Consider the following 15,799-nt stretch of genomic DNA (forward strand, 5'->3'; position numbering starts at 1 on the left):
AACTGGCCCGAGTGCAGACTGCTCGCCAATTACAGACGATGTGTTGCCCGTTATGAGCAGATACAGCAAACAGACAAGAACATCAAAACCTCACGCAATGCTCCTGGGCTATAGCTCATGTAGTCTTGTAAACCTGTTGGTGACTGTTTCCCATCTTAATAGACCACAAGGGTCTTGTATAAAATTCTTAGTTTCGACTTCCACTACACAGCTATGCTGGCCGAGCGGTTCTAGGCACTACAGTCTGGAACCGCGTGACCGCTATGGTCGCAGGTTTGAATCCTGCCTCAGGCATGGATGTGTGTGATGTCCTTAGGTTAATTAGGTTTAAGTAGTTATAAGTTCTAGTGGACTGATGACCTCAGACATTAAGTCCCATAGTGCTTAGAGCCATTTCAACCATTTGAACAGCTATGCTACGTTGTAAACAATGATCGTTTACACCCTATATATACTTCACGTTGTCTCCGAGTTCGTAGGCGAAGTAGAGACTTTATGCTAGCATAAAGTAAAATGTGGTTTTCTCATACTTGCGTCACACGCTTAGTAAAAACTGGGTTTTTATGTTGCATTATTAAAATTAATGCAGCAATAATAACAATAACAATTAAGTTGGCAGTAACAAATTTTTTGGTTTGAAAGCTCCTCCTGAACCAATGTTTTTGAGATAATAAGTAAATACGATTTTATGGCAATCTATGTCTTTTCAAATGGAGAGGCACCGCTTTTCCTACTGAGCCAAAATGATGGACCCCCCCCCACCCGAAGAAACCAAACTAGCAGGTAATGCAAATTGGAAACAACCAAACTTAACAATAATTAGAGCCTTCCTAAATGTAATGTTTTGTGTATGAAAGATACACGAAAATTGTTTTATATGAATTTTCTTACACTAAAAATTAAGCAAATTATTGAAAGTTAGCTGCTAAATCAAGTCGATGAAACCAAAAAATATATGAATAACAAAAAAAACTTGCCTTGTTATAAGTATGTCTTCTGCTGTTCATCGACATAATGAAGTGAGCTGATATGCCCTTTTGTTACCTGAAAAGACGTACCTATTACATACAACGTAATTTTTATGTAATTTACATAACTATAAAATACTTTTTGATTACCCGTTGTGGACGCTGAATAGCCAGAACCAAGTGCAAGAACAGTTTGGAACACATGTAAAATAGGTGCGAACAACTGGATACTGAACTAACTAGGTGCAGTCTGCAGTGGAATTGAGACAGGTGGTCATGCGAAGAACGAGGAGTTCGGCCGAGGGAGACTGAGACTGAGAAGAGCACGCGACCGAGGCTGGAACGAGAACTGCCGAAGTGACAGCCGCGACCGAAGTGAACTAGTGAACTACGAACTGATCGTTCCTCATTCCCGGGAACTATAAGTAGTAGACCGCTGCGACCAAAGTGAACTATGAACCGATCGTCCCTTGTTCCCGGGAACTATAAGTAGACTGCCGCGACCGAAGTGAACTCTGAACCGATTGTTCATAGGAATTCGTTCCTCGGTCCTTTCGTTCATCTTGGTGAACCGTTCCTTTGCACCCGTTCGTTCGCGAACTACCCATCTCTAGTCTAGAGGATTCCACCTCAGTTTTATTTAGAAGCAGAAATACATGTTCGCAGTACCTCACGATATGGAACATCAGTTTTTTTTATAAATGTAATGTGTTTATCAATTTTTTGTCTGGGTATATGCTGACAACCTGTGAAATTTTTTTAAGACATTGAGTTCTAGACCCTTTGCAGCATGCATGTCACAGAATCATAATTATCTTCGGCATCCCTTTAAATATCTACCTTTTCATTCTCATAACATTATGGACAAAAATTTAAACCAATTTAGGAAGTGGAAGGGTTCTTTTTTAATTTAGTTAAAAAATAAAATAAGCTTCCTAAAAATTTAACACACAAACATTATTAAGTTTAATTGCATTGTAATGAAAATCTTTAGTGTAGATTATTATTACTGTTTTTAACAATAATTTGCCAATGTATGGTAGAATTTAAAACACTCCGACATGCACAGTGTAACATTGCAGTTAGGCTAGCGTCACACTGTTTCATTTATTGAGCACTTTCCACTGAGCAGTTTTGTTTTTCCTATGCCGATTTTGTACACACTTGTATTACAGAAGAAAATTTGTCAAGTACTACCTTTGTCTTGATTATATCTTTTTGCTTTATGTAGGATGAAAGCATTATTAGCTGTCATAAAAAAAGTTGGCTCCATCACATCAGATTTGTTAAGCAGAAAGGTGGAAGGAGTATATAGAGGGTCTATACAAGGGCGATGTACTTGAGGACAATCTTATGGAAATGGAAGAGGATGTAGATGAAGATGAAATGGGAGATATGATACTGCGTGAAGAACTTCTCAGAGCACTGAAAGATCTAAGACGAAACAAGGTCCTGGGAGTAGATAACATTCCATTAGAACTACTGATAGCCTTTGGAGAGCCAGCTATGACAAAACTCTACCATCTGGTGAGCAAGATGTAGGAGACAGGCGAAATACCCTCAGACTTCAAGAAGAATATAATAATTCCAATCCCAAAGAACACAGGTGTTGACATGTGAAAACTACCGAACTATCAGTTTAATAAGACACAGCTGCAAAATACTAACACGAATTCTTTACAGACGAATGGAAAAACTGGTAGAAGCCGACCTCGGGGAAGATCAGTTTGGATTCCGCAGAAATGTTGGAACACTTGCGGCAATACTGACCTTACGACTTATTTTAGAAGAAAGATTAAGGAAAGGCAAACCTACGTTTCTAGCATTTGTAGACTTAGAGAAAGCTTTTGACAATGCTGACTGGAGTACTCTCTTTCAAATTCTGAAAGTGGTAGGGGTAAAATACAGAGAGCGAAAGGCTATTTACAATTTGTACAGAAACCAGATGGCAGTTATAAGAGTCGAGGGATATGAAAGGGAAGCAGTGGTTGGGAAGGGAGTGAGACAGGGTTGTAGCCTCTCCCTGATGTTATTCAATCTGTGTATTGAGCAAGCAGTAAAGGAAACATATAACTGATGATGGTCGAAGTAGAGAGGCTATAAAATGTAGACTGGCAATGGCAAGGAAAGCGTTTTTGAAGAAGAGAAATTTGTTAACATAGAGTATAGATTTAAGTGTCAGGAAGTTGTTTCTGAAAGTATTTGTATGGAGTGTAGTCATGTATGGAAGTGAAACATGGACGATAAATAGTTTGAACAAGAAAAGAATACAAGCTTACGAAATGTGGTGCTATAGAAGAATGCTGAAGATTAGATGGGTAGATCACATAACTAATGAGGAGGTATTGAATAGAGTTGGGGAGAAGAGGAGATTGAGGCACAACTTGACAAGAAGAAGGGATTGGTTGGTAGGACATGTTCAGAGACATCAAGGGATCACCAATTTAGTACTGGAGGGCAGCGTGGAGGGTAAAAATCGTAGAGCGAGACCAAGACATGAATACATGAAAGCAGATTCAGAAGGATGTAGGTTGCAGTAAGTACTGGGAGATGAAGAAGCTTGCACAGGATAGAGTAGCATGGAGAGCTGCATCAAACCAGTCTTAGGACTGAAGACCACATCAACATCTTTAAATGGTGGTAGGATATGAAATGACCATTACATCTGCACCAGTCCTTTTGAGATCATACCCTAGAATGGTATCAGATATTATTTTTATAGGTATCCGTATTTTGCTGTGTGTTTTTTGTCATCTGCATATTTGTATTCCAGCTTCAAATAAAATTTAAAACAGAAGTTCTACTTTTTTTTGCAGAGTAAGCACAGATTACACATTGTCATTTATTTGGATATATTTTATTGTTGTCTGTCACCACCTGTTGGACTTTCACTTTCATTAATAATTGTCTTTTTACATTTCCATTGGCTTGATATTTGCAGGACAAATTTCGTTTTATATCTTGTTTCGGTATGCACCTCAATTTGTGGTGCATAATCTCCTGCCTCCAACTGAGCGATGTGGTGCAGTGATTAGCACACTAGACTCTCTCTCAGGACGATGATGGTTCAAATCCCTGTCTGACCATCCATATTTAGATTTTCTGTGATTTCCCCAAAGTTCCCCAGGCAAATGCAGAGGTGGTTCCTTTGAAAAAGGCATGGCTGATTTTCTTCCCCATTCTTTTGTCATCTCAACTAGTGCTCCGTCTCTAATGACCAACGTACCAACAGGACATTAAACTCTGATCTTCCTTCCTTCCTTCCTTCCTTCCTTCCTTCCCATATTCTGATGCACAATTTCACTCTTCAGAATAGAGAATGAAGTCATCTTCACAATACACCAGCAGATAATTAAGCACATTTATGGATTCATAATTCTCAAGCAGTATCTATTTTATATTATAGTAAACAGTCATTGAAACTCGCTTCAGATTGAATCAAGTAGAGGTTTGATTGAAGGTGACACTAACAGAGAGACATGTTGCCACCATTAAATACGATGTTGAGTTCGTTTACGATAAAATAATGCTAAAAATCCTTTAAGACTTTATAATTTGCTTTTATTGAGTTTTTTGGCATTGACTTACAAATCACCACTTTGCTGACACTTGTTTTAGATTTTGACTATAATTCAACTTCGAACATGGTGCAAAGTACTGTTCCGAAGGAGGCTGGCCTCTTTTCACCAGCTGATGAAAAGAAGAATGTCAAAGAAAATGCTATTGCTAAAGAATCCATTGCACAGGTGGCACATGTAAAGGTACGTTATTGAGAAAAAAGAAGACTTGGTAGCAATTTTCTTCTTGAACACTCTGAAAAAAAGGTATAAAGAGTGTTCTGTCCTGCAACATGATACTAAGTAGATGTCACAGTTAGCATTCTGATGGTTTTATTATTTTTTTAAAAGTTTTCATGTTGTATTTTTATTTTTATAAGTTGAAGATAGGAACATGGCATACAGAAAAATGTGCTCACCAAAAAAAATATCTGGTTGACATTATACACTGTTTTTTAAAAAAACTGTTAAATTAAATCTCTTTTGTGTGTGGTATTGGTTTACTTTATTTTTATTATAACTTTTGACACAGTACACATTAAAAACAGAAATTGTGCCCTGTACTCATGAACCTATGATTATTAACATGCAATTTGTAATCAGCTCCTCTTGTCAATGTGTACATTCATTACCAAAAACACTCCCGCACACTGGAACAGTTGCTAGAAAGACGTAAAACTGAGAGATCATTTGGCAAGTGGGGATACAAATAAGCAAGTGAAAGATCTATATAGGCACATACTAGTGTTTTTATTTTATTTATTTATTTTTATGAAATCATCTTTTAGAATAATGAGAACTTTCATGTATCATAATCCTAACCAAAAATGTGAGTAATCTGGTAATGTGTTCCTTTGGTACTGCTATCAGTGTTGCTTCTATCTTTCATTTCTGTAGACTGCAACAAAGTAGTGATGGATTTTGTTTTAAAACATATTAATCAGACTGAAGGCTATAGTGATTGATTGTTTTCAAAATAATTTATTGCAGCATCACACCAATTTCGAGCAAAACTACCATTTTCAGCTGGCTTCGGCATTTATGAAATATATACTGTGGTTCAATCCCATCACTGTGAAAACATTACAATGTGGTTTCCCCAGTGGTAGGATTGAACCATAGCATGTATTTTATGATTTGCGGATGGCCATTGTCAGCCAAAAATTGGTAATTATGTTCGGCAATAAACAAGTTTCAGTGACTGATCAGTTTCGAGTTACTGTATGCCATTTGTGTCTAACAGTGGTGTGACTAATGAAGAGGCATGTTGAGTGATATTGGTGTATGTTGTATTGTGAATAAAGATTAAGCATTACTGGCTTTGTGGGGGAAATGTTTTTTTGTTTGGAACATAGTACTGGCAATGTGTTGATGAAAGGCTGTGTGAGTATAAGCCTTTCTCTGTGCAGTTTTACTTAGTGATTATTGCTGTTGGAGGTATCAGCAGTGTGCAGCATCCAGAATGAAAAGAAAGTATTCAGTACAGCCCCATCACACATGGCTACTTTAATTCTATTATAATCGTACAGAATGTATGCTGGACATAATTATTACCATAATTGCCATCCAAGCTAAAATGGGAGCCCATCAAAAAGTTGTTCACAACTGTGTACATGAAAATGCCAATTTATAAAGTTCTCTCTTATTAAACTATCAACAAATCAGTACTCCTAATTCTACATATGACAGATGCTGTTGAGCTGTGAAGCATTTGGTACTTCACTTGTAATGTTCCGCTGTAATGTTAATAGTCGGAAAGATGCTGGGTTTTTAGTTCATAAGCAGCATGCAGACGAATACCACATGTATGGAACACTGCTAAATTGTGATTGATGCAGTTCTTTACCAGTTTTAAAATGTGTGTCATGTTTGAGACATCATGTCTTATATGAGCAATAGTGCTATCTTATGAAGATAATGCTTCATGCTCGTATATATTCTAGGATAAAGATTAATGACCATTTGACGCAGATGTCATATTCTAAATGATGTGACATCTGTAAAGACAAGCCTTCAGTAAAGCAAAATTAGATAAAATAGGAAGTATACTGGCATTTACAAAATATTGTGATGCCTATGCCTGCCTTGTTGTGTGAGTCCAGCATTTAACAAGACAACCATAAATCCCATCCAGAAAATCATTGTTCATCAGTGTTCCTGTTTTGAAGCTTACCAAATTCCACAACTTTCTGAAACCAGGGACTGTTGGAAACATGGACTAAATTCCTCATTCCTTTAAAACTGCTGTGAGTGTGTATCAGGATGCCAGATGCCATGGGGGAAGTGAAAGGGTATCCGGCTTTTTTTCTGCTCTAGATCCACTCCAGTATTGTTTCGCCTGAAATGACACTGGATGCACCCCATGTTAATTGTGCAGGGAGTATATAGGAGCATAACAACTGATAGGAAACACAAATGGTGGATGCCTTGTTGGAAAAAAAAAAAAAAAAAAACCTGTTAGGGTGTAAAAGAATCACCAGCTAATTTGGAGGAAGTAAGAAAGTTTAATGAGCACCAGTAGCTTCCATAACTGGCACAAACGTAAACTACTCAACAAAAGTTTTTCACTCCTCGCAGATATATGAAAATTTGTGGATGTACGTTCAAGGGCAGTGGAGAATGATAAAATAAGGCAAATAAAACTAAAGAAATAATTGAACGATGCACTAAAATCAAAACAATAACAAAACTTAAAGGTGGTCTTTTCGAAAGTGCTCGTCTGTGAAATCAAAATCTGCTGCTAGGTAACTTACAGTACCTTCCAGCTACACTGCATTCTAATGTGCTTCTATTCTTATTGACATACAGGGTGTTTCAAAAAGAACTTCACAACTTTAAATATTCAAATAAATTTATTGAAAGAAGATACAGAACTGGGTTTAGTTTTATTTTGTAGGGAAACACATCAAGCTTTTTTACCTTAAATTAAAGATGTTTTATGTGGATTCCATTGGTTATCCTGCATACATCTTATCGGAAGTCAATTTCTTGCCAAACTCACTGCAGGTGTGACTTGCGCAGTGGTGGCATAAATTCTTGCTCTAAGTTCAGGTAGAGAAGCTGGCACATGAGGTACAAACATGATATCCTTGATAAATCCCCATTTAAAAAAATAGAGTGGTATCAAGTCTGGGGAACGTGGGGGCCACACAATTGGCGCATCATGGCCAATCCGTTGACCTGGAAAGCGGTCACTGAGAAAATCCTTCACATCAGCCAGGTAATGTGGTGGTCCACCATCTTGCATGAAGTAAACATTTCGTTCTTGGTCATCTTCATCGATCTGTGATATCAAAAATTGTTGTAATATATCTAGGTACACTATCTGATGGTTCTCTCAGGGAGAAATAAAAAAAAAAGGGGCCATACACTTTGTTCTTGCTCAGTGCACAAAAAATGTTCAGTTTAGGGCTATCACGAACATGTTGCAATGTTTGATGTGGATTTTCACTGCCACAAATCCTACAGTTGTGTGTGGTAACCTTGCCGCTTAAGTGAAAAGTCGACTCATCAGAAAAGATGATTTGTCCAAGATATGTTCATTCTCATGTAAATGATTTAACATATCCACACACAAGTTATTGTGAGCAATTTTATCACTGTCTTTTTATTGTTTTTATGATTGTCAGTGTGTACTGTTTCAAATGCAAATGGTTGCTCAACACACGCCAAACAATCGTTTGTGGGATTTGCAGTTTGCGAGATGCACACTGGGTCGATTTTGTAGAGCTGTTGACAAAACGTTATCTCTCTTGCTCAACGATGTCATCAGATGTGCTTGGATGACTTGATGATTTCCCATGTTTTACCAAGCACCCTGTTTCTACAAAACATTTATGCCACTCATAAATTGTAGGCCTACTAGGAGGATCTTTAGTGTACTTGGTACGGAAATTATGCTGAACTGTTGTTGCCGACTTTGATTCTTCAAGTCGAAACACAGAGCTAGCTCACTCGAGTCCTGTCCTTTAACACAATTGCCACTAGTGCTCCTTACAGTGCAATTCGGCACTAATGAACTACCCAAGACAAAACTTGATGTATTTCCCTACAAATTGACACTACAACCACCTCTGTCGGTACTAAGAATTAATGTATATGATTTTTCAAAGTTGTAAAGTCCTTTTTGAAACACACTGTATTGTCCATAAGGTGTTAGAGATGTTATTGCTCTGTCCTGTCCCACTCTTAGGCAGCTGCCCTCCAGAGGTCATGCAGAGTTTGGGGAGGGCTCCTGCAGCAAAGCACTGCAAGTGTCAGGTGGTATGAAGTGCCCTTAATTGGTTTTGTGTCAGCAGGTACAACATTCCATTCTATTCAGTTGCCTATAAGAAGGCATTCATGAAGAGGACATACTATGCTCCGTGCATTATTGTCTTGAAATACAAACCCATGACCAAAATGTTGTACTCTTCATATTGGTAGGAGCCTATACATCTAGATATGATACCAGCCCAAAACATGTCTGAACCACGTGTGTGCTGAGTCTTTGGTATCGCATGGCTGAGAAGTGCACTGGTACCCGCTAACTCCACAATCTTCTGTGACAGGCATTAGAACGATCCTGGTCTCATCAGTGAGTATCTGTCTCCATTGTAGGTGTTCTTGCAACCATGGTGCTGTATTGCACCACAGCTGAGATTTGATAAGGTTGTAACAATCCTTTTTGTTACCCAGTGTGCCTGACTAGCTCCATCGACAAAACTGTATTAATAGAACTAGACAATATTCATTATAATTTTAATATATTATTTACAATAAAGTTGTTAAATGCATGTTTGACAATGAAAGTGGAATGTGATTCAACTTTTCAAAATATTTCACACAGCCAAAATAGTACTGCGTCAAAGTGATATGGAAAAAAAAATCATTTTGTTTTATAAATTTTTTGTGATTAATATTTACAAAACTGCCAGGAAAGTGAAATCAATTTGCAAAGGAGATTGCTTACAAAACACTTGCACGGTTGGTTCTCGAATATTACTCAAATTTATAGGATCTTTACCAAATAGCACTAACAGGATATTGAACGTATACAGAGAAGGGAAGCATGAATGGTCACAGGTTTGTTTGATCCATAGGAAACTGTCACAGAGATACTGAAGAAACTGAATTGGCAGAATCTTGACTGAGAAATCCTACTAACAAAGTTTAATGAACCGGCTTTAAATGATGACTCTAGGAGTGTACTGCAACCCTCTACATATCGCTCACATAGGGATTGTGAAGATAACATTAGAATAATTACAGCATGCACAGAGGCATTTGATCATTCTCTGTATGTGAATGGAATAGGAAGGAACCCTGATAACCGAGACAAAGGGATGTACCCTCTGCCATGCAGTTTACAATGGTTTGCAGAATGTAGGTCTACATGTACATTTAAATGCCTTGTACTTCATCTTCTTTGGTAATGGAGGACTCCTCAGTACTTAAAGACAAAAAATGCATAAAGTTTCAGTTACTTGTACCACTATATTAATAAGAGATTAACGCATCTTTACACCTTTATTTATAATTAGAATGACAGAACAATACATTGTATTCATTTAAGTGAACAAAATAACCCAAGATCCATAAATTCTCTCTTTCACTTTAAACATTAGTCATTCCATTGTACAGAATTCTTTGATATTTAAAATTACCAATTCATTTTTTTCAGTCCCATAATTCTGTCTGAACATCTATCAGAATCCAGAGATCAAAAACATATATATATATACATATATATTCAGTAATAGTCAAGACACAACTAATATTACAATAAACTTATTTCCTCCAAAACCATTTCAGTGTAGCTTTCATGAGTAAGTGGATGCTCTGCAAAGAGTTCGAATTTTCCAACTACACATCATAATTTTCACTGTTTCCAGTACTATCAATACCTTCATTTGTTTCATGATATTATTCATATAACACGCTTCCATCGACTTGCCAATACTTCTCTTGGAATTGAGACTCTTACATACAAAGAAAAGGGAAAGGAAAATTTTAATTGACTTCTGATCCAATCCCTTACTCTTATTTAAGGTAACTTTACTTTGGCATTGTCATCATCTTTATAATATTCCGGGACATTTAAGCAGAACTTGTTACCATTTGTGGCTAAATGCGCTGTAGCAAAGAAAGAAAGAAAAAGTTGTACTTGCTATACTTGTTATACCTTGTTAAGGAAGATGCAAATTGATTGCATGGAGATGCTTGCATTTCTCTGGTCAATACAGCCCTCTTAGTAGCTTCCAAAGAAAAAGGCAGCACATTGTTCTGCTCTCGGGATACCAATGACCCAATGTAACTGGTGACATTGACAGAGGGTGTCGACAGTGAGGCAAATCTTCAGTGGTTTGCATTGTTGCCTAACTATGCGTGACAATGATGTGGAAAGGACAGCATGCTACTCATCAGATATGAACAGCAGTCTAATAGCTTGGGGTGGGTAATGGGTGTAAGAATTACGATTAAGCATGGATTGGGTAAGGAAGGAGAGGGATACCAGTTTAGGCATGGCGGAAGATGCTAGTGCTGCTGGGGAAGCGTGAAGAGATGATGTTAGAAAAGGATAGGGTTGTTAGGTGCAGCATTGGGAGGATGAATTGATTTTGTGTGTGTGTGTTGGGGGGGGGGGGGGGGCACTTGATAGAAACAGAGAGCTGCAAAGGATACACATAAGTGTGTTGGTGAGGTAAAAGGTTTGTGTAGCATTTGAGAGGGAAAGGAAGGTGGAAAGGCAGGTGGTTGACAGGGCGTAGTGTGCTTTAGGGCTGAGGGAGGGGGGGGGGAAGGGGAAAGGGGGGGGGGTTACAGGAATGATGTGTTGTAGGGAGAATTCTCAGAAAAACTGGTGTTGGTGGAAAGAGACTGTGAAACAGTCCTTAAAGTGAAGCACACCATATTGCGTCGAATGTTCAGCAAGTGGATGATTCATATTTATCTTGGCCACAGTTTGGCGGTGTCCATTCATGAGAACAGACAGCTTGTTAATTGTCATGTCCACATAAGGCTGACTCAACAACTTTTCTATGTTGTGAAAAGCAATCTGTCCTTTCCAGATTATTGACGTTTCATCCTGGACTTTCCATTGTTTGATTTAGGCCAACTTTGTAGAGCTTGAAGGGCATCACAGATTTAAACAGAATTGTCTCAGTATGAGTGTAAAGCTGATTTAGAAGAAATGATTGGGGAGAATTTTGGTAACTGCCCTACAGTTTTTTTCTGAAAATGTGAGAATGAAGTGCAGGACATAAGAAGGATTATGGCTTTTAAAATTGTGGGGAATGAACTGGACATATGCAGATTGTAAGTTACCAAACTTCCATGACTATTCTATAACATTCAAAGTCTGAATGTGTTTTTTAAAAACACTTTTGGCATAAACTGTTGTTGATATTAAATGTAATAAAAGCTTGGTATCATAATGGGAGAACTAACAAGATCATTTTCAAAAGACACACAGCAGTTTCTTCAGTAGATGTCCCCTGGAGGACGTTTGGTAATGGAATCCTCCTTGGATGCTAGTTAAAATGTGTCAACAAAACTGATTCCTCCCTCCCAAATGTGCTTAACACATATGTGTCTAATATGTAGTATCTTGTATGTAATGGAATAGAGTTGGTGATAGTATTATGCAAAATATAGATTGCTACTCACCGTATAGAGGAGACGTTGTGTTGCACACAGACACAAGGCAAAGATTGATATATGGACAAGCTTTTGGCCAAAACACCTTGTTCTGGGATAGAAGAAGGGAAGAAGGAGAGAACGTTCACATGTACATGCACATACACACACACATGCACGACCTATGTGTCTGGCCACTGTAGCTGGACTGCAGGTATTACAGCTGCACCTGATGGGCTGTGTAGCCACAGTGGCCAGAGACATTGCTTTTGTGTGTGTGTGTGTGTGTGTGTGTGTGTGTGTGTGTGTGTGTGTGTGTGTGTGTTTGTTTGTTTTCTAGTTCAGAAGGAGGCCTTTTCACCAAAAGCCTATCTGTAAAGCAGTCTTTTGTTGTTTCTGCCTATGACACAACATCTCCTCTATATGGTAAGTAGGAATGTATCCTTTTTAGTAATATTGTCATTATTTATTCCACACTGGACTTTCCGTTGTTTGATGGAACAAAGTTGTATTGTCTGAAACTAGTGCTATGAAATTGACAGTGTCGAAGCAGGTAAACTGTTGTCTCAGAGACAGTGAGTATTCCCCTAAGCAGGAATTTTTTGTGCCACTTGTGGGTTAGTCTGGTCATTGTTTCTGTATTCTTGTATGCTCATTTTATATGGTGTGTTCAAAAAGTATCTCCGCAGTGTCGTGTGGTGTTAGCCACGCATGCCGTATGCCGCAGTGGATATACTGAAATGAAACTCAGTGAAATACAAGTTATTAATTTATTGAATATTCATTTTTACTTACAAATTTTCACATTAAATGTTGAAAGTGTCCTCCCTGTTGTTAAATACACAATTCAGTTCGTCTGATCGTGTTTTCAAACACAAGCTGTAACATTTCTTCTGTAACAGAAACAGTGAAAGAGGATATTGCAGTTTTCAATTCATTGATGGATTTTGGACGGTTTTTATAGACAATTGCTTTCGCTACACCCCAGAAGAAAAAGTCAGATGGTGTTAGGTCAGGCGATCGTGGAGGCCCAAGTCCCTGTGAAATTATGCAAGCAGTGACATTGAAACGCGAACTGTATGTGCAGTTGCACCATCTTGTTGAAAATAACCATTAAGTATTTCACTTAACACAAGGTCTCCTATGAATGGGTACAGAATATCACTGCAGTATCGTTGTGTGTTTATTGTTTTGTTGAAAAATATGGGACCCACAATCCGACGTCTAGAAATTGCAGTCTGAATTCCTATTTTCACAGAATGAAGTGGTTCCTCATGAATACACAGTGAACTTGCAGTACTCCACATACGAGAATTTTGCAAGTTCATGTACCTGGATAAATGAAACCATGCCTCATCAGTGAGAAACGTTGCATTAAGAATATCTCTTCCATTTTGTTGAATGAAATTTTTGAACCATTGACAATAATGCTGCCTCTTCCCATGATCAGTATTTTTTTAGTTTTTGCACGAGTCACTTTGTATGGGAAAAGTTCTTGGGCGAGTTTTCTTACTGACTTGGTTGGACTTGTGCACATTTTATTGGAAATATCGAGTAGTTTATCCTCAGACAAAAAGCTAGGACGACCACTTCTCGCTGCATCTGTCACTGAACCCGTACTTTGAAATTTGTTAATCAAATCTCGCACAGTATCGCAATGTGAAAGTGTTGTCTTTGGAAAAACTGAATTAAATGTTTGACGTACTGAAACTGTGTATTTACCGCTAGCTTTAAACATTTGTTCGACTAAAAACACAAATTTTTCAGTGGTTATCATTTTAACAATGACAAAAACGAAACAAACGAACAAAGGAGCTAAACTTAAATGTTCATGTTGACACTTAACGACACTCACCAACGATACTACTGATGCTGGCTGAGATAAACGAAACAGTGGAATGTTGGGTCAGTCCACTTGAAAGGAAGTAACCCAGGCAGGCGAACAATCATATGGCACTGCGGAGAGACTTTTTGAACACCTCGTATTACTTCATCGTGATCCAGAATACATTTACTATTTTGTTTAATCTTAAATTTATATTCTGTGGATGCTGTTATCTAGATTTGTGTATTACACAGTTCAGTAGTCTAGAATTATTACATGCAGTTTGTTTGGTCTCTTAGTTAGAATTTAACATAATGCTCCAATTTTGTATTCTCAGAAACCTGTTGGTGGTGTGTCAGTGCTGGGAAATATGAGTGTAACTGCCTCACAGCTTATAAGCAGATTGCCATCAAGTGTTAAAGAATCTGGGAACAATGACACAGTTGCTAAAAAAATAACGGAAAATAAACCAGAGACAAACCATATCACCCTCCCAAGAGAGAGATCAGAGTGAGTATTATATAGAAATGAACCCTGTCTTTTTTGTCTATCTCTTTTTATTCTCTACACACCTATTAATGTGGTATCAGATTGTCAATATGCTGTGAGACGTGAATGGTTTGTAAATGAAAAAAATATGTGAAAATATTGGTATACAGTGTAAAGTACTGAATGAGAAACTAATTGCAGCAAAATGATACAATTAATATTACCCAACATAGCTACTGGAAATAGATGTTTGTTACGTTTTCACCAACTATTGCAACTGGTGTTTTAATGTGTAGGTACAACTTATTAATATTAACAAGAAATCACAACAGCTGTTGTGTTACGCATTTATTATGTCCTGACTGATTTCATTCAAAAGATCATCATCAGGTTACACTGCCAACAGCATTCTAAACAAATCCCCCAGAGTTGTGCCAATATTGTGATGTAAGAAATGTGGTTAACTTACATATGTAACATTACAGGTGAATTCTGGAACATAACAATCATATAAACACACTGTCAACCACCTGGTAGAAGTACGGTGTGCATGAATGCAGGCAACTTGGCTTCTTCGATCAAAGTACCTGACTGAAATCAATTTTCATCATAGTTGTTTGAGAATAGCTCTCAAAACAGCGTATTATTTGTGCAGAAGCCTGTAGTGTAATGCTGGCAGTGAGGACATTGAATGATAGAAAGAGAAACAAAAGAGATTGTGGTTGAAACCATGAGTACTGAGAAGAGAAGCTCAAAGCTTAGTTAGCAACAGTGCAAGGACAGAAAAAGGACTATGAAAATTATTTCAGAATGGACACACACACACACACACACACACACACACACACACACACACCCACACCCACACACCCACACTTTTCACTCTGTGCTTTATGAAAGAAGCCCCTGATATTTGAAAGCAACGTGCCCAATTAAGAAATGACAATTCTACTAAATATTGTCTCATAGTTTTGCTAAGAATTTTAGTGTCAGGTGAAAGATATTTACTGATAATGAAATAATGTGTTTATATCCCATAAAAAGCCTGTGCAAGAAAATTACTTTTCTCAGGAAAATTATAGTTGTTGTGGACCTATGCAGGAGAAACACAAAGTATTGATGGTATCTGACATTTGTTCAGGAAAAAAAGCTGTGCCCCAAATAAAAAGCTGAACACTTTCCTCAAAATTTGGCCTTGAAATATTAGGGTCTCTCTTAACAGTGTAACTTAACAAATGTTTCTGTTGATATGATGTCTGCAACTGTTGTTTGCATTATTCATGGTTGATAAGATCTGTTTACAGTTGTATAAATTTTATTTTCTAAAGAAATGAGAGCACAAC

At 37.7% G+C, this 15,799-nt stretch overlaps 1 protein-coding gene across 1 annotated transcript in view; it reads left to right on the plus strand.

Annotated features, from left to right (window-relative positions):
* LOC126100529 (WASH complex subunit 2) overlaps positions 1-15,799 on the plus strand; it is a 235,777-nt gene that overhangs the window by 132,968 nt on the left and 87,010 nt on the right. The window contains exons 11-12 of the mRNA XM_049911143.1: positions 4,587-4,729; positions 14,305-14,477. Coding sequence (XP_049767100.1) covers positions 4,587-4,729; positions 14,305-14,477 — 316 coding nt within the window. The remainder of the gene's footprint in view (positions 1-4,586; positions 4,730-14,304; positions 14,478-15,799) is intronic.

This window comes from Schistocerca cancellata, chromosome 9 (assembly GCF_023864275.1).
Source record: "Schistocerca cancellata isolate TAMUIC-IGC-003103 chromosome 9, iqSchCanc2.1, whole genome shotgun sequence".
Lineage (NCBI taxonomy): Eukaryota > Metazoa > Arthropoda > Insecta > Orthoptera > Acrididae > Schistocerca > Schistocerca cancellata.